Source organism: Carcharhinus amblyrhynchos, chromosome 1 (assembly GCF_965287045.1).
Source record: "Carcharhinus amblyrhynchos chromosome 1, sCarAmb.v2.hapA, whole genome shotgun sequence".
Taxonomy (NCBI): domain Eukaryota; kingdom Metazoa; phylum Chordata; class Chondrichthyes; order Carcharhiniformes; family Carcharhinidae; genus Carcharhinus; species Carcharhinus amblyrhynchos.
Window position 1 is genome coordinate 44,734,532 of NC_137324.1, and position 20,192 is coordinate 44,754,723.

Here is a 20,192-nt window from a genome sequence, read left to right on the forward strand (position 1 = left end):
AACAGGTGTTTTTCAGGTTGGCAATCAGTAACTAGTGGTGTACCTCTGGGATCAGTATTGGGACCACAATTGTTTACGACTTTGGAGTTGAGGACCAAGTGTCAAAATTCGCAGATGACATTAAGATGAGTGGCAAAGTGTGCAAAGGATGCTGAAAGTTTGCAAAGGGATATAGATAGTCTAATTGAGTGGGCAAGGATCTGGCAGATGGAGTACAATGTTGGTAATATAAGAACATAAGTAGGAGGAGTAGGCCATCTAGCCCTTTGAGCCTGCCCTGCCCTGCCATTCAATAAGATCATGGCTGATCTGAAGTGGCTCAGTTCCACTTTCCTGCTTTCTCCCCATAACCCTTAATTCCCTTGCCTACCAAAAACCTATCTACCCGTGTCTTAAATATATTTAACGAGGTAGCCTCCACCACTTCAACGGGCAGCAAATTCCAGAGATTCACCACCCTTTGAGTGAAGAAGTTCCTCCTCAACTCCATTCTAAACTGCATTCCCCCCCGCCACCGGCCCTTATCTTGAGGCTATGCCCTCTAGTCCTGTTGTCCTTTTTGAGCGGGAAGAATCTCTCTACCTCTACCCTATCCATCCCTTTCATCATCTTATATGTCTCTATAAGATCCCCCCTCATCCTTCTAAACTCCAAGTACAGACTCAGTCTATTTAGTCTCTCTTCATAGTCCAACCCCCTCATCTCCGGTATCAGCCTAGTGAACCTCCTCTGCACCCCCTCCAAAGCCAAAATATCCTTGCGCAAGTGTGGCGACCAAAACTGCACACACTACTCCAGCTGCAGCCTCACCAGTGCCCTGTACAGTCGCAGCAAGACCTCCCTGCTTTTATATTCTATCCCCCTCGCTATAAAGGCCAGCATCCCATTCGCCTTCTTGATCACCTGCTGCACCTGCAGACTGGGTTTTTGCAACTCATGCACAAGGACCCCCAGGTCCCTCTGCACTGTAGCACGCTGCAGCTTTTCGCCCTTTAAATAGTAATCCCACTTATTATTCTTGCCGAAGTGGATAACCTCACACTTGCTAACATTGTACTCCATCTGCCAGGTCCTCGCCCACTCACTCAGCCTATCTAGATCCCTCTGCAGACTTTCCACACCCTCCGCACAATTTGCTTTTCCACTTATTTGTCTCATCAGCAAATTTCATCACACTACACTCAGCCCCCTCCTCCAGATCATCTATATAAATGGTAAATAGCTGAGGCCCCAGCACCAATCCCTGCAGCACTCCACTAGTCACCAACCGCCAATCAGAATAGCACCCATTGATACCAACACTCTGCCTCCTATTAGACAACCAGTCCTCTATCCACGCTAACACCTTACCCCCAACTCCATGCCCCCTAACCTTCTGAAGCAACCTTTTGTGCGGCACCTTATCAAACGCCTTTTGAAAATTGAGAAACACTACATCCACCGGTTCCCCTCTGTCTACCGCACTAATCACATCCTCATTGAATTCCAATACATTCATCAAACACGACTTCCCCTTAACGAATCTGTGCTGCGTCTGCTCTATCGTACAATTCTTCTCTAGGTGCCTTGCTATTTCTTCTTTGATGACAGATTCAAGCATTTTTCCAACAAGACGTTAAACTAACCGGCCTATAATTCCCTGCCTTTTGCCTGCTACCTTTTTTAAACAGCAGCGTAACATTAGCTGTTTTCCAATCTTCCGGCACTTCCCCGGAATCCAGCGAAGTTTGGTAAATAATTACTAAGGCATCCACTATCACCTCTGCCATTTCCTTCAGAACCCTGGGATGCATTCCATCTGGTCCTGGGTACTTGTCCACTATCAGTCCTGCTAGTTGATCAAGCACTACCTCTCTAGTGACAGTAATCGCATTCAGGCCCTCAACTCCTACCATCCTTCTATCTTTAATATCTGGCAAACTATTCGCGTCCTCCTCCGTGAAGACCAAGGCAAAAAACTTAAAAGCCTCAGCCATTTCCTCATCTCCCACCACTAAATCCCCCCTTCTCATCCTCTAAGGGTCCAAATTCACTAGCCAGCCTCCTCCTCTTTATATATTTGTAAAAACTCTTACTGTCCTTTTTTATATTTAGTGCTAGTTTAGCTTCATAGTCTATCCTTCCTTTCTTTATCAACTTCTTAGTCAATCTTTGTTGATTTTTAAATCTCTCCCAATCTTCTACTCGCCCACTACTTTTAGCCACTCTAAACGCATCAGCTTTTAATTTAATACTCTCCTTTATTTCCTTCGATAACCATGGCTGATTATCCCTTCTCCTACATTCCTTCTTTACCATTGGAATATATTTCTGCTGAGCACCAAAAAAGATCTCCTTAAAGATCCTCCACTGTTCCTCAGCAGTCCTATCGACCAATCTGCGCCCCCAATCTACATTTGCCAATTCCTCTCTCATCCTATCGTACTCCCCTCTGTTCAAACAGAGGACACAGGTTCGGGACCCTACTTTCTCATTCTCCATCTGCATCAAAAACTCTACCATACAATGATCGCTCGTCCCAAGACGATCCCTCACAACAAGAACCCTAATTCTTCCTGCCTCGTTACATAACACCAGATCTAAGATAGCTCGCTCCCTCATTGGTAAATATGAAATCTATTTTGGTAGGAACAACAGCAAATGGACTATTCCTTAAATGGTAAAAATTGCAGCATGCTGCTGCGCAACAATTAAAAAAGGCAAATGGAATTTTGTCTTTCATTACTACAGGGATGAAGTTTAAAAACAGCGATGTTATGTTGCAGCTGTGTAAGGTGCTGATGACACCACACCGAGTACCATGTACAGTTTTGGCCTCCTTACTTGAGGAAGGATATACTGGCACTGGTGGGGGTAGAGGAGATTCACTAGGTTGATTCCAGAGTTGGCTTATGAGAGACTGAGTAGACTGGGGCTATACTCATTGGAATTCAGAAGAATGAGCAGAGATCTTATACAAAGATAAGATTATGAAAGGAATAGATAAGATAGAAGGAAGTTGTTTCCACTGGCAGGTGAAAATAGAACTAAGGACATGGCCTCCAAAAAAGGCGGAGTAGATTTAGAACTGAATTGAGGGTGAACTTCTTCACAAAGGGTTGTGAATCTGTGGAATTCCCTGTCCAGTGAAGCAGCTGAGGCTATCCCATTGAATGTTTTTAAGGCAAGGACAGATACATTTTTGAACATTAAGTGCACAGACAGATAAGTGGAGCTGAGTCCACAAAAAGATCAGCCATGATCATATTGAATGGCCAGATGGCCTACTTCTAGCTCTTATGTTAAATCAATGGGACTGCATCTTCAGCCACGCAGCTTTGGACACTCTCTGCTAACCTCTACCCCATCTCGTTACCTTGATAAATTCTCAAAATACAACTCTTCAAGCGAACTTTTCAGCCTATCTCCTCACACCATTTTTTCCTGGCTTATTCCTAAAAGCTATTTGTAAGCAAAAACATTTGGTTATAGTGCAGGAGGCAGTCATTTGGCCCATTCTCTAAATAAGCATTATACCTTGGTGTCATTTCCCTGTAGCCCTGCACTTTTTTTATTCAAGCAATCTAATGCCCTCTTGAATGCCTTAATTTGAACCCATCTCTACCATATCAGCAGGCACGGGCAGCCATCCACACCTCAAACTGTTATCCATGTTAAAGTGATACAAACGCAAGTTGCTTGATGTTTGTACAGCACAAGAAAAGGTGCCTTCAACATGTCAACTGCTTACAGAAGTACCCAATTCTTTTAAAGTATATTAGTCCAAATATTTTTTCTTACTTTCAGCTCAGTCCTTACATTTAATTAATGAAATGGGCATTGATACGTGGTATCAGATTGTAGGATTACAGAATGTTCCATAGAACCATAAAAGATCAGCATTGGATCTTCTGTGCTAGGACATTCTACAAACTATTGCTATTGTATTCAAGAATTAAATAAATCTAACTCTGTACCTTGTTCTTGCCATCACATTGTTCTTTTTTGGCTGTTGATTGACAGGACTTCCAACAGTGCCATTCTTCAGTGACCCCTTCCTGGCTAGTTCTCGTTGCTTCTCTGTAAACAGTCAAATTAAGTATTTATTCCTTCGATGGCACTCAGCATTAATGATTTAACTTATCATAAATATTGGTTCAAACATTTCAAAAGCTCAAAGTCACTATTTGATTTGGCTAATACAAAAAATTACACTCAAATCAAGAATCTCACTTTGGAAAAAAAAATCAGATATGTTCTATAGGTTTGGGACGAGTTTTAATGGGAGCATTCTCTGTGTCCCTTGTTTCCCATTATATGCAATCCCCAATGCTGAGAAGACCACAGTGGGGATTCACTTTTGGTGGGACCAGAAAATTTTGGCAGTGAGAATCACTGGAAAATTCCAGCCGTAAAGTTAATCTAGAGGTAATAAGCCGTGGATAACGAAGGAGGTGAAGGAAAGTGTTAAATTAAAAGCGGAGGAATTTAGAGTAGCTAAGAGCAGTGGGCGAGAAGAGGATTGGGAAAGGTTTAAATGTCAACAAAGATTGACAAAAAAGTTGATAAAGGAGGGTAGAAGAAGCTATGAAGCTGGGCTAGCACTTAATATAAAAAAGGATAGCAAGAGTTTTTATAAATATATAAAAAGGAAGAGGCTGGCTAGGGTGAACGTTGGTCCCTTAGCGGATGAGAAAGGGGACCTAGTGGTAGGGGATGGGGATATGGCTAAGGTCTTGAATAACTTTTTTGTTTCTGTCTTCACGGAGGAGGACGTGAATAATTTGCCGGGTGTTAGCGATGGAAAGGTGGTAGGACTGGAGGGTCTTAATGACATTACTGTTACTAGAGAGGTGGTGCGCGACAGACTGGAGGGGCTGATTGTGGACAAGTCCCCAGGACCGGATGGAATGCATCCGAGGGTTCTGAAAGAAATGGCGGAGGTGATAGTGGATGCCTTGGTGGTTATTTTCCAGACGTCGCTGGATTCCGGGGAAGTGCCGGAGGATTGGAAAACGGCTAATGTTACGCCGTTGTTTAAGAAGGGTGCCAGGCAAAAGGCGGGGAATTACAGGCCGGTTAGTTTAACGTCTGTGGTAGGTAAAATGTTAGAATCCGTCATTAAGGAGGAAATTGCGAGGCATCTTGAAGGGAATTGCTTGATAGGGCAGACGCAACATGGTTTCATTAAAGGGAAGTCGTGTCTGACAAATTTACTGGAGTTCTATGAGGATGTGTCTAGGGCGGTGGATAGAGGAGAGCCGGTGGATGTGGTCTTTCTGGATTTTCAGAAGGCGTTTGATAAGGTACCTCACAAGAGGTTACTGCAGAAGGTCAGAGGACATGGAGTTGGGGGTAGGGTGTTAGCGTGGATAGAGGATTGGTTGTCAAATAGGAGGCAGAGAGTGGGGGTCAATGGGTGCTATTCGGATTGGCGGTTGGTGACTAGTGGGGTGCCCCAGGGGTCGGTGCTGGGGCCTCAGCTATTTACCATTTATATAGATGATCTGGAGGAGGGAACCGAGTGTAGGGTGTCGAAATTTGCTGATGACACCAAGATTGGGGGAAAGGCAAATTGTGCGGAGGGTGTGGAGAGTCTGCAGAAGGATCTAGATAGGCTGGGTGAATGGGCCAGGAAATGGCAAATGGAATTTAATGTTGGCAAGTGTGAGGTGGTCCACTTTGGTAGGAAGAATGGTAGGAAGGACTATTACTTACGTGGCGAAAAACTGCAGCAGGCGACGGTGCAGAGGGACCTCGGGGTCCTTGTGCATGAGTCGCAAAAACCCAGCCTGCAGGTGCAGCAGGTGGTCAGGAAGGCGAATGGGATGCTGGCCTTCATAGCGAGGGGGATTGAATATAAAAGTAGGGAGGTCTTGCTGCAGCTGTATAGGGCATTGGTGAGGCCGCAGCTGGAGTACTGTGTGCAGTTTTGGGCGCCGCACCTGCGCAAGGATATTTTGGCCTTGGAGGGAGTGCAGAGGAGGTTTACTAGGCTGATACCGGAGTTGAGGGGGTTGAGCTATGAGGAGAGGCTGAATAAACTAGGCTTGTACTCGTTAGAGTTTAGAAGAATGAGGGGAGATCTCATTGAGACGTATAAGATGATGAATGGGATGGATAGGATAGAGGTGGAAAGACTCTTCCCGCTCAAAAAAGACAGTAGGACTAGGGGGCACAGCCTCAAGATAAAGGGGGGGCAGTTCAGAACGGAGTTGAGGAGGAACTTCTTCACTCAAAGGGTGGTGAATCTCTGGAATTCTCTGCCCGTTGAAGTGGTGGAGGCTGCCTCGCTAAATATTTTTAAGAAGCGGGTTGATGGGTTTTTGATAAGAGAGGGGATTAAGGGTTATGGGGAGAGGGCGGGAAAGTGGAACTGAGCCACGACAGATCAGCCATGATCTTATTGAATGGCGGGGCAGGCTCGAAGGGCCAGATGGCCTACTCCTGCTCCTATTTCTTATGTTCTTATGTTCTTATGACTAGCATTAAAGCTGAAGCCAGAGCTTCAAGTACATCAAAATGATTTTTTTAAAAACATGAAGTACTTTTAATTAATATTCAAACCCTGGAAATAACAGGTATTGCACCTGCAATACCAATAGCCTGACTCAGCAAAATAGATGACAAAGGGTCATCTGGACTCGACATCAGCTCTCCTCTCCATATAGATGCTGTCAGACCTGAGATTTTTCAGCATTGTTTTCTTTAGGTTTCAGCAAAATATAATTTGGATTTTAGTGAGCAGCACTAGAAAATGATTATTTTTTAAGTGGAAATGTATTTCTGCAAACCAATTTTTTTTAAAAACATGGTAGTGCTTCAGTAAATGATCAGAGTAATGCACTAGATTGGTGACCCACATTGTGGGGGGTTACATGATATTAAAATACAAATTGCAGTCTACAATTTCCAATTACTTAAGCCTTGATTACAGAAAATCAATATTTTCCTACAGGAAGTGAAGAAAAAGTTTAGAACATTCCATTACCCTGAGGTTCAGGAGCAGCACTGACAAGCGCCAGGGGTTACTTGTCCTGACATCTCACCGACAAGGAACTTAAGTCAGTTAGGCATCCATTTACATCAAGGTGCTTAAGGGACTCCAACCCAAGCTATGGATAGCAAGAGTTTCCATAGGTATTTAAGAAGGTAAAAAGTAAAATGAGTGCAGGTCCGAGTGTAAGAATGGGGAGTTAATTGCAGATAAGGAAAAGGCAGATGAAATGAACAAATATTTTCTATCTTCACTACAGAGGCTACACAAAACATTTGAGTAACATTTGTAAATTAAGAGGTGGAAGGAAAAGGAGTCTCGTGAAATTAGAGGAGTACAGAGCAAACTGATGGAACCATAAGCTGACAAGTTTCAGTCCTGATGGACTCCACCCTAGGGTATTAAAAGGAGTGGCTAATGAGCTAGTAGGTGCATCAGTGTCAATTTTCCAAAATTAATTAGATTCTACAAGAGGTCCAATCAGACTGGAACAAAATATAAATTCTCTATTCAAGGAGGCAGGAAGGTAGTTAGCAGGAAACCACAGGCAAATTAGCTTGACATCTGTCATGGGAAGGTGATTAATAATTTTTTAGAAGTTTATTTTTCTGCAAAAATACACAATTGATCATTTATCAGGTTGACTGGACTGGTGACTGGAATGACAGCATTGTCTCATCAGGAAAGGCTATTCAGACAGCTTGCTTCCATTGAAGTTTGGAAGAGTGAGGGATGACTAGATTTATGTTTACAAGATCCAAAAGAAACTAAATAAAAGGCAACTGGAAGACACTGAGAAAGGTGTAAAACAAAACTGTTTAAAAAGTTATTTCTGAAATGGCTTTTTCAACTTTAAAAAAGGAATGCAGTTGTGGTATTGTGTCAAGAATGTACAAATTAATAACCTGGCTGTGTACTAACACTAAAACAACAGGTGGTTGACATTTAGGAGCTGACAAATCTGTTCACGTGCTAACAAGAGATATACAAGCAAAGAATGCTGGAAGAAAGTACTAATATGTTTTAATATTGCTCTAACCATTCTTTTCCTGTGAATACAATTTTACTTCTGTGCTCATTTGTGTTGTTATTGGGCTGAGATGTGAGATGTTAGCAATCTAACACAGAATAATAAACTGCAATCAATGGATACATCTGTGTGTATTTAGGCTATTTTAACTAGGAAAAGCACAATGTGGCTCAAATCAAGGCTAGGACTACAGCACTTAGGAAATTCAAGCGTTGAGGGGTGGGTAATATCAGGATACCAGAAAATGTACAATTACAGTTGCTTCTCAACTCATTCCCCACATCAACAAGAATTGGTTTGCAAATAGATCACCAAATGGTAGGCAAGCACAGTTTTTAATATCCGTCTACACTTATCCGGTCCATTGATTGACAAGCATCTGGTCAGGTTCACATAAAATCAGAAACCAGAGTAATTATCTATTCGATTGCAAAATTTAGAATATTACATTTGTCTAGTTTTAGGTATTCATCAGCACAACAATCTTCTCCAGGAAATTCACTTTCAATTGCAAAATTTGAAAACAATGTTAATTCTTCATAATTGTCATGTAACAGCAATGGTACTTTCCTTGAAACTCACACCCAATGATTTCTTAAACGAGATTGAGAATTAATATACAACTTAATGATTTTCCAAAATCAATAATCAGACTGCTGCAGTCCCTGGGTGTGAATCATTTATTGATTTCTAAGTTGTCTCTAGTGCACTGAAAATGCTGTATTTCTTGTAATGTTAAATTGCTCTACATAGGATGTTTGCAAATTTGTTTGTTGAGATGCTGGCATCTACTTCTTTCACCTTTCCCATTTTACTTGTGGTTGCCACATATCAATGTATTTGTTTCAATGCACCAAGGAGTAAATATATTAATTCTCTATCATATATATTTTGCCATTCATTATAGTTAAGTTTTCTGTATGCACTGATACCAAGTTTAAAAAAATATGTCCAGTTATATAATTTTGGGATAGAGAGAAAGTAATGAGTCAAAGGGTTTTTTCCAGTTCCTCAACAATACTGTAAACGCTCTGGCACTTATTTAACCAAAAACGTTCTGGAGTCTGGTAATATTCCCACGTAAGTCCTGGTCCTAACTAATTTGTTTTACTGGCAAAGCTGCATCACACAGACTATCACATGGCAAAAATACAGAAATTATGATGCAACTGGCTTGCACCACTTCTGATGCACAGCAAAGGTGAGAAGCTAAAGACCCATACTCCTTCCTACTAAACTGATTGAAAATTATAGTTTAACATAACTTGTGTCCTTGCTGTTGCTTAGACAGAAATAATGGCACAGGCCAGCTGCAAAAAATATTGATTTTAAACAGTCCACTGCTTCATTAGTTTAAACTGCTTGTTTTCACATGTTAGAACTGCAAGAAAGAAATGTGCATGCAATTTTTATGTTTTCAAATTGCTGTGTTATTAGACATTTAGTAATTAGCCTGTTATGGATGAATTTGATAGTGCTGTGGCTTTATTTCAATTTAATTACATTTATCTTTATCTGGCAATGTGTCCTAAGGCCAATTTCTTTAACATGAATTAGAAGTGTTTTATTTGTCAATAGCATAAACGACTGAAAACTACTGAGTTCTAAGCAGAGGAAATTAAGTGCTAATTGCTGGCTTGCATTATTTGAAAGTACAGGTCGTCAGGAAAAAGCCTGTGTTTACAGGATCAGCAAAATAACTGCGCAATTTTGTTTTAGTTTGCTTATGCTACATTAAAGCAACTAAAGTAAACTCAAAGCATCAAAACTTTGAAAAATTGTCAAATAAAGGATGATAGTGAAATAAATTTTGTGCAAAAACAACTGAGGTTTACACCTACGGGTTTAGTATGATCAGATTTAGCAGACAACTAATTCACTCTTCAAGCTTGTTCTGTGGCATTCTGAGCAAAACCAAATGCATGGACTAAAACCTGAGAGAGCTTCACTAAAGTATGTGCAGTTAAATTCATCTGTTATATTAACCAGTTGGCATTCTAATAGGCCCGATCCTGTAATAGGTAAAGAATGGACCTAATGAAACTAAGTTATCCAAAGCAACATTTGATTCCTATCATCCTGTCACTGACCTCCTACTAAACCCCTACTGGATGCCCTACAGATTTTACACTTAGCAGCTTTAAAATTTAAAAATATTTTACAACATTGCTATATTTTTCTGTTCAAATGAATTTGGATGATTAAACTTCAATTTCAAAATATGCAGTAAAGTTGATGAAACCAACACGAGAAACAACATTTTTCACTGTATATCAATCATAAGAACTGGACACTTTACAACATTTCGCTTCCAAATTTTGACTAGCACGACTGCAGAGACATGTGCCACAGCTGTAAGGTATTAAGCAGCCCCAGTCCTTTATGATTGAGCTTTCAGTGCTACTTCAATACCATGGTATTGAATTATTGATTTGCCAATTATTAAAGCAGCCAACATTATTTTACAATGACTTCTGCATTTGTTTTTTGTATCTTGGGAGAGTCTGCAAGCTCACTTTTCATTGTATCTGTGCATTATATAATGACAATAAAGTTGAATTGAATGTTCTGTCTAAGTTGGATGGAACTGAAACTATCAAAGAGCATTTACGTAACTTTAATTCCTCATATGTCACATTTTTGTGGTAGGTAAGTAATTACACTACAGAGTAACTGTGCTCATTTTCACAAGCAGTTGTCTAGCTGATATGAATTATCTTCACACCACTTTAGAGAAAACCTTTGTTATGCTTTGCATTACTGAGTTTGGTCTCAACATCTTGAAGATGGTGAGGAAAACGCAGCCTTTAAAGTACTCCAGATTTGTATGATTGTAATTCTGTTCTCATCACTTCAGCATGGTGCATCTGTATTTTTCAAAGCCATGGAAGTGATTGGAGTTGTCAGATTGCTCTACTAAATTAAAATATCGAATGGTGGGAGAGAATAGCACAGGCACTTATATCTAATCTATATTTTCACTTAATTTCATTTGGAATTCAGGCAGAAATGGTCATCATACTCAACTTATACAATCAGTAAGGTAACTACAGTGTATTCTCATGAGAACTTGAAGTTTGTAGATACAGCCTGGTGGTTTAGCAGCACGAAACAAGAATATCTGTCAGCATAGTGTTTTCAATTCCACTCCAGAACTTGAGCACATGGCAACTAGGTCAAAAACCCTCAGGAAAGTGGATGGCATGATAATTGAGTGAGGGGGCAAGACAGGGAGAGAGAGTAGACCATTTTCCATGCAGGCTTCTGAACCGAAGCCGATTTTTCTGGGATGCCCAATTAATAATTAAAGGTCATTCTCTATCCTGCCTTGCCCCTCATCCCTCTACTTCAAATTGTTTTGCTCTTCATTGCTACATTGCTTAAATAGGGCTACTGCAACTTCCACAAGTCCTTGCTTTAAATAGCTTAATTTTTCTCACTCAAGCTTTTTACTACTTTAGAACATCTTGCTTTGGGTATGACAATGCAGTTTAATGATAATCATAAATAATTTCAAAGAGTAGCCAAATCATTAGCAACTGTTACACTGTAATTATGTTGCACTGTACTTGAATTTGATGAGGTCACATTAAGTGGCCTTGGATCCCCGCAGTCAAGCAACAAAATCATAATTTTAACAGGAACCAGCCAGGCTGCAGTCACAGGTCATACTGTAGGCTGTCTGGTACTGTTGTAATTATTCCCTTAGCACTGCAAGTACAAATAGCTGCAATAAAACTAGCTTAGTCAGGTGGTTTTCTTGGAAGTAAAATATTGCAAGTTATATTCAGATAGATCTAGTGATATTTTCTTTGAAGTCACAAATACAACTGGTTCGAACAAAAAGCTGCACATTCAAATTTTTACTGAAATGTTAACTTCAAGGGTATATGCTGATTTTTTTTCAAGTAATGTTCTTCTATCTCCCCCTTTTCAATTAGATAAAGATAATCCAGGCTTTGTGATTCTCAGTGGCTATCAACATTGCTCAATATCAAAAAAGATATTGCACCTTTCTTTATTGAGTTTCCCCACCTTTTAAAGCTTCTACATCCATCATGATATTCAGAAAAATCAATAAACATTTTCATAATCTGCAATAGGCAGACATAAATCAAACTAAATCTTGCCATGTTGGTTTGATTCTAGAGTCACATGAGACTGGGCTAGGACAGCAGGTTTCTCTTACATCAGAAATAGGAGTAGACCATCTAGCCCCTTGAGCCTGCCCTGCCATTCAATAAGATCATGGCTGATCTGGAAGTGGTTCAGTTCCACTTATCCGCCTGCTCCCTATAACCCTTAATTCCCTTATTTGTCAAAAATCTGTCTTAAACACATTTAACGAGATGGCCTCCACTGCTTCAATGGGCAGAGAATTCCAAAGATTCACTTCCCTCTGGGAGAAGTTCCCCCTCATCAATCTTCTAAACTGACTCTGTTATTTTGAAGCTGTGCCCTCTAGTTCTTGTTTCCATTCTAAGTGGAAATAATCTCTCTGCTTCTACCCTGTCTAGCCCTTTCATTATCTGATGTCTCTATATAAGATCTCCCCTCAGCCTACTAAACTCCAATGAGTACAGGCCCAGTCTACTCAATCTCTCCTCATAAGCTAACCCCCTCATCTCCTGAATCAACCTGGTGAACCTTCTCTGCACTCCCTCCAAAGCTAATATATCCTTTCTCAAATAAGGGGACCAAAATTGCACACTCTAGGTGCGGCCTCACCAGTACCTGTACCTTGTACAATTGCAGCAAGACCTCCCTTCTTTTATACGCCATCCCTTTCGCGATAAAGGCCAACATTCCATTTGCCTTCTTGATCACCTGCTGCACCTGCAAACTGAGTTTGAGATTCATGCACAAGGACCCCCAGGTCCCTCTGCACAGCAGCATGTTGTAATGTATCACCATTTAAATAAGTCCATTTTACTATTATTCCTTCCAAAGTGGATAATCTCTCAGTTGCCAACGTTATATTCCATCTGCCAGATCCTTGCCCACTCACTTAGCCTATCCAAATCCCTCTGCAGACTTTGTGTCCTCCATGCAATTTGCTTTCTCACTCATCTTTGTGTCATCCACAAACTTTGTTACCCTACACTCGGTCCCCTTCTCCAGATCGTCTATGAAAATGGTAAACAGTTGAGGCCCCAGCACCAATCCCTGCGGCACACCACTAGTCACCAACTGCCAACTGGAAAAGCACCCATTTATTCTGACTTTCTGCTTTCTGTTAGATAGCTAATCCTCAATCCATGCTAATACTTTACCCTCAACTCCGTGTACCTTAATCTTACGCAGTAACCTTTTAAGGCACCTTATCGAATGCCTTCTGGAAATCTAAAAACACATCTACCGGTTCCCCTCTGTCAACCGCACTTGTTACACCTTCATAAAATCCAATAAACTCGTCAAACATGACTTTCCCTTCATGAATCCATGCTGCGTCTGCTTGATTGAATCATTCTTTTCCAGTTGTCCCGCTATTTCTTCCTTAATGATGATGCCAGCATTTTCCCAACTACAGATGTTAAGCTAACTGGCCTGTAGTTACCCGCCTTTTGTTGACTTTTTTTTAAAAAGGAGTGGAATACAGCTAATGTAATGCCAATCAGCTGGCACCTCCCCAGAACCCAGCGAATTTTGATAAATTACAACTAATGCATCTGCTATTACTTCTGCCGTTTCTTGAAAACAATTAACACAATTCAATAACTTTTCATTTCTTTTACTAATGCCTTTTTTTTAAAATTTATGGGCAAAAAATGAAATTCTTAATCCACCTGCCACAAGGACCACAGGGTGGAAAGCAGCAATGGAATGGCAAAATCTATTCATTCAGAAATTAGAAAGGTCTCTAGCAAAAACCAAGCTGCTTTTGTGGGAAAGTTTAATTTCCCATACAGATTGGGGAGAGCAGCATTCCTCAAGTTTGGAAAGTAGTGAATTTCTGGAATGCATCAGGAACAATTTGTTCCAGAAAAACAGGTTCCAACAGCGATCATAAAATGATTAAGCTCAAATGTTAAATGGAAAAAGGAGAAAGTTAGCATAGTTCCAAGATTCTAAATTTTGCTATGATTAACTTTAATGTGATGAGACATAGACGGACCATAGCAAACTGGCCAAAATTCATTGGGTAAAATTACTGATGAAAAGTGTTCAAAAAACTGTTGAATACAAATGTACGCTTAAAGGGGATAGACTTCTATCAAATAAAATAATTCAGGTTTGAGATAACACAGCTAACCAAATACATAAGAGTCCAAAGAATAGCATAAAGCCAGAGACTTGGAGATACAAAGCAAACAAAAATAGAAGCAGCAAAAGACAAGAAAACAAACATGCAAGGGATATCAAAATTAAGATCAAGATAGAAGACTTTTAGAATAACAGTCAAGGTAACACTCGCTCTTCAAAAACAAATACTGGGATAATGCATGCTTTCCCTTTATTCTTTGGCAAGATGTGGACATTACTGACAAGGCCAACATTTGTTGCCCTTTCCTAATTACCCTTGAATTGAGTGGCTTGCTTGGCCTTTTCAATGAACAGCTAAGAGTCAACCACATTGTTGAGAAATCTGGAACACATGTAGCCCTGACTGGGTAGGGTTGGTAGATTTCCTTCCATAAAAGGAAATCAGCATGACTGTGGAGCATCAAATCCCACTTGACTTCTGCTTTATTATTGCTGATAAACTTGGAGTTTGAAATGCACCACAGGTGTACAAAATGGAAATAATGATTGCAAGTTAAAACAAGCATGTTGGAAAGGCTTGGTGAAGGCAATGTCCAACAAGCTCAGTAATTTGATTCTTGATTTGATTATCACATGTACAATATATAGTGAAAAATACTGTTCCTTGTGCACTAAACAGAGTATACCATTCATAGAGAAGGAAGTGAGTGCAGAATGTAATGTTATTGTCATATCTAAGGTGTAGGGAAAGATCAACTTAATGCAGGGTAGGTCCACCCTTGGGTGGATGTGGCTGTTACAAGGGGGCGTAACTATAAGGTTCATGGTGGGAGATATAGGAGGGATGTCCGAGGTAGGTTCTTCACCGAGTGTGGTTGGGTGTGGAATAGACTGCCTGCTGAGATAGTGGAGTCAGACACTTTAGGAACTTTTAAACAGTTATTGAATAGGCACACAGAGCACTCCAGAATTATAGGGAGGGGAAGCTTGATCTTGGAATTGGACATAGCTCAACAACATTGAGGGCCTGTACTGTGCTGTTATGTTCTATGTTCTAAAAGTCTGATGGTAGCAGGGAAGAAGCTGTTAAGTTGGTGTGTGACCTCAGACTTTCGTATCTTTTTCCCGACAGAAAAAAGGGGAAGAAAGAATGTCTGGGGTCCTTAATTATGCTGGCTGCTTTGCCAAGGCAGCAAGAAGTGTAGTCAGAGTCAATGGATGGAAGGCTGGTTTGAGACACAGATTGGGCTACATTCACAATCTTTTATAGTTTCTAGTGGTCTTGGATAGAGCAAGAGCTATACCAAGCTGTAATACAACTAGAAAGAATGCTTTCTATGGTGCATCTGTACAAGTTGGAGTTGTAGCCAGCATGCCAAATGTCCATAGTTTTCTGAGAAAGTAGAGGCACTGTTGGGCTTTCTTAACTGTAGTGTTGGCATGGGGGGAACCAAGACAGGCTGTTGGTGTTTTGGACACCTAAAACCTGGAAGCTCTTGACCCTTTCTACTTTGCCCCGTTGATGTAGACAGGGACATGTTCTCCTTTACGCTTCCTGAAGTCAATGACAATCTCCTTCGTTTTGTTGACATCAAGGGAGAGATTGTCACCGCAACAGTAAGCCCAGAGTCACAGCATCAAACCTCACATTGCATGCTAATTTTTAAAACCCAATAATGTTGAATTTAATATTGTTTATTATTTAATGAGGAACATACCCATTTGATAGCATCAGCAAAAAGTCCTATTGAAAAAGCAATATAGGTAAAATTGATTGGAAATTTAATACAGACTGACAAATGAACATAATATTTTGGGGAACAGTAAATCCTGACAACTACGCTTTAGTTTACTCCCTGATGTCAGGTTTCAGTTTCCAACTTAAAACCTAATTTAGAGCATCTAAATGTAAATTATAAAGTCAGAGTGATGCACTGCAACTGTCAGTGCACCTGTGCATTTGTATGAAGTGCTCCCCCTAGCGTTGCAGCACAAATACAGTTATTCCAAAAAACTTAAGGGCTATTCCCAGTATCCTGGCCAATCTTTATCCCTGCCCACAGGTCTGCTACGAGAGAGGCTGAAACAACTCCAGCTTGTAAATGGATTTTCTTCCCCTTCATCTACTCCTTATACGCATGAGATTCTTAATATTGGTTCATGGGAGTCCAAGTGAATTGCTTTCACAGACTCTGCAGCCTCTGAACTGCTGTCGTAGCCAGTGTTTATATGACTGGTCCAGTTTAGTATCCAATCAATGCTTACCCCCAGGATGTTGGTAGGAGATTCAGCAATAATAATGCCATTAAACGTCAAGAGAAGATAGACAGATTCTCTTGTTGGTAATGCTCATTGCCTGGCACTTGGGGTGCAAAATCATTTGCCACTTCGCAGCCCAAGTCTGAACAATATTCCAAGTCTTGCTGCAAATGTTGAACAATCCCATTTGTGACCTTATGATGGACGGAACTTCATTAATGAAGCAGTTGAAGATGGTTGGGCCTGAGACACTACCCTGAGGAATTCATGCAGTGATGTCCTAGGACTGAGATTGCATGCAAGATAACTTGTGGAATTTTCCCATCCTGCCCACCATGGGAATCATAGGGGAATAGGACATGGACCATACAAAAGGTCCGTTGACCTTGCGTGAGATTTTCCAGCATTGGGTTTTCTAGCTGCGCATGACCCAATGTGTTTAGACTTCTGAGACAAATAGTGTGCCAATAAATAACGTTCTATATTTGTAAATTAACAAGGAACTAGCTGCTGAAATCATTTCAATTGGATAAACGGCTCCCAAGGGGAAGAAAACACATTAGAACACTTTAACCGCAGAACAACAATGCAGCATCCGTGACACTATACCGAAATGTCAACATTTTCCCAGATTTGCTTTTAGATGTTTGTGACAGATAGAATTAGGACAGGTAAAGTGAAATACACAAATATTTAGATTGCAAGTTTAAAACTAAAGCGCGAAGCAGCTGAATTATGGACATCGATATTGTCCTGACATATGAAATAATTTTTGAATTTTGTTCTCCCCATGCTCAAGGCATCTAGCTGAGTCTAAGACTGAGCCACAATATTTTTTCCATTGAAGATATTTGTGCATTTTGGGCAGCTTTTTTAAATACTTGGGTAAACAGTGGTCAATGTTACAAAAATTTCTGGTTTCTTTCATATACATCTGAGATGTGGCTTCATAGAAACATTCTCAGTATGTTCAGTATTTTATGTTTTTGATAAAACATCTATATCATCACTATGATATTGGTTTTGTTTATGGACACTGCAATGTAGTCACCAACTAGAAAGAGAGAGTTAAGGAAAAGCTAAAATGCAACGGTATGAGGTAAAAAGGCAAAAAACTGTCATAGCCCCAATTCACCATAGACTAGTGATAATTTAAGCTGAGGATCACCACATTCAGGCGATGGGCAAGATTGAAGTAAGCCTTCATGGGAATTGAACCTGTGCTGTTGGGGTTTCTCTGCATTGCAAACCAGTCATCCAGCCAACTGAGTTAACTGGATAAAGGCAATAAGACTGACAGGAGCATTTAATTACATCAGTGTCCACGAAGGAATTTTAAAACGCTTCTGTATAAATTACCAAGATAATCCAAACATCCTGCTCGCTGACTTCCAAGGCACTTTTGATAACTGAATGCACTAATATTTCTTCCACATAGAAGAAAGTTTCTTTGGCAGCAGGATGTTACAAGAGGGCAACCTCAAATCAGAATGAATGCACATCAGGAGAGTAACGAGTTTACAATATTCATGTGCATGCAGTGCTCAATGTAGTATGGTAAAGGATACCATAGCAGCCATTGCTTATTTGTTTATGGCACCTTTGATAAAGCCCAACTGTAAACCATTTTTATCTAAATAGATGGGTCAATGGTGCAAAATTAAGTCAACATCAAATAGTTGACAAGAGGCCTTTTGTGCAATTTCATTACCACAAATTATATTGGTTCATTTACAATCAGACCATGATTTAACCTCAGGCTATAACTCAATTCTGGTCATTTCCCATCATGTGTTCAATGCAAGTTAGTTGTCTCTAATCCTGTTCACTTTGTTCAGCATGACACAAAGTAAACTGACTGAAATGGGTCAATTTCAAGGCAATGTACCACCGCTTAAGACATCCAGATGAAGAAATAATGATCTTCTGCAATAACATTTATTACTGTATTGTAATTTTCAAAGTCTTCAGGGCTTTAGAGTTTCCCTGCAAATTACTGGCTTGGAAAGTAGTTGCAATTTCAATTTAGTGTTCTCTAGGATATAGTGCACCAGCATTACATCCAAGCAGTTCAAATAATTATCACTTGAATTTTCCCAAGTTTAAATGATACAAATAAAAGCTAAGTCAATTGGTTCTCCACTTTCATTTGAATACAGCTAGCAAAAAACAAAAAGTGTTGTGATTAAAATTTTCCACTTTGCTTGGTTGTAGCAGCTAATGTATTATTACAGAGACTCAAAGTTCATGCCTTTGCTTCAGAATCAAAAACAATATGAAACACGGTGTCACTGAAGGACAACTTAATTGCCCAGCCAACATAAAATATCCCCAAGGTATTTCCATGTAACACTAATAAATTAGACAATAAGTCATTTTGTCAGAGAACTTCTGACAAATGTTCCTATATGAGCACAATTCTCCAGAAACCAGAATGCTGGTTGGAAGTGATAGCAATGTAAGGACCACATGTAATTAATTATAAGAATATGTCTTTTAAAAAAGTTAAAGCTCAAAAATATGCAAGATTTTGGCAGGTATTGTGGTAATTCAAAATAGTTTAGTTTGGGGGGTTTAGTAGTAATTAAATATACTTTAGTTTAGGCTACTTCCTAATAATTTTATTTTGAACTTAGTGAAAAAGCTTCATCGGTGGCACAGTGGTTAGAACTGCTGCCTCAGCTCCAGAGACCTGGGTTCAATTCCCAGCTTGGGTCACTGTCTGTGCGGAGTTTGCACATTCTCCCCGTGTCTGCATGGGTTTCCTTCAGGTGCTTCAGTTTCCTCCCACAGTCTGAAAGACGTGCCAGTTGGGTGCATTAACCCAAACAGGAGCCAAAGTGTGGCGACTAGGGGAATTTCACTGTAGCTTCATTGCAGTGTTAATGTAGGCCTTACTTGTAACTAATAAATAAACTTCAACATAAGCAGGTCAAGTTTCTCATGAATTGAGATTTGTAACGGGATCACAGGCTGCACAATGAAAAATTCACCAATTTCATAGTTTGCATTGGAAATCACTGCTATATTCTTGTGCCTCTTTAGAAAAGGTAAATGTCGCCAGTGTCAGATCTGCAAATGTTAAAAAGGTGAAATTAACAGCATAATATATAACAGTGAAAAACAGATTTTACGTAGAAAATTGTCCACCCTTGCAACATTTTCTTACAGCTGAATATTCAGCAAGACTTTTTAAACAAAGTAATCTTTTGCAGACTTGTGCTGTAATATTGTAAAACGTAAAAGATAGAATTAAGAATCAACCATGATTACACTGAAGTGCCAAATGAGCTACGACTGCCTCTTGTGTCTCTATTATGCTTTTACAGATGTGGCTCCTAGCTGATCACAAGCATTCAGATTCTTTAGCAAACAGGGTCAAGGAGAATCAAAAGGCCTTTTATGCATATTAGGAGCAAGAGGGTAGGAGAAAGAGTAGGCCCACTCGAGGACAATAGAGGGAAGTTATAACAAAGCAATACAGCATAGGATCAGGCCCTTCGGCCCACCAACTTTGTGCTGACACAGATGCCACTAATATTTTCTTGTATCTACAGGGTCCATGTCCCTCTATTCCCTGCCTATTCATCTATCCAGATGCCCCTTGAACGTTATAGAACTTGCTCCACCACTTCATCCGGCAGTGCGTTCTAGACAATCAACACCCTCTAAAATTTGCTCTTTACATCTCTTTTAAACTTTTCCCCTCACTCTCAACCGATG

At 40.1% G+C, this 20,192-nt stretch overlaps 1 protein-coding gene across 2 annotated transcripts in view; it reads right to left on the bottom strand.

The window, feature by feature from the left end:
* The window catches only part of fam219aa (family with sequence similarity 219 member Aa), a 70,775-nt gene that overhangs the window by 24,065 nt on the left and 26,518 nt on the right, over nt 1-20,192 (bottom strand). For both annotated transcript variants that reach the window (XM_080215890.1, XM_080215802.1), the window contains exon 3: nt 3,957-4,059. In XM_080215890.1, coding sequence (XP_080072016.1) covers nt 3,957-4,059 — 103 coding nt within the window. The remainder of the gene's footprint in view (nt 1-3,956; nt 4,060-20,192) is intronic.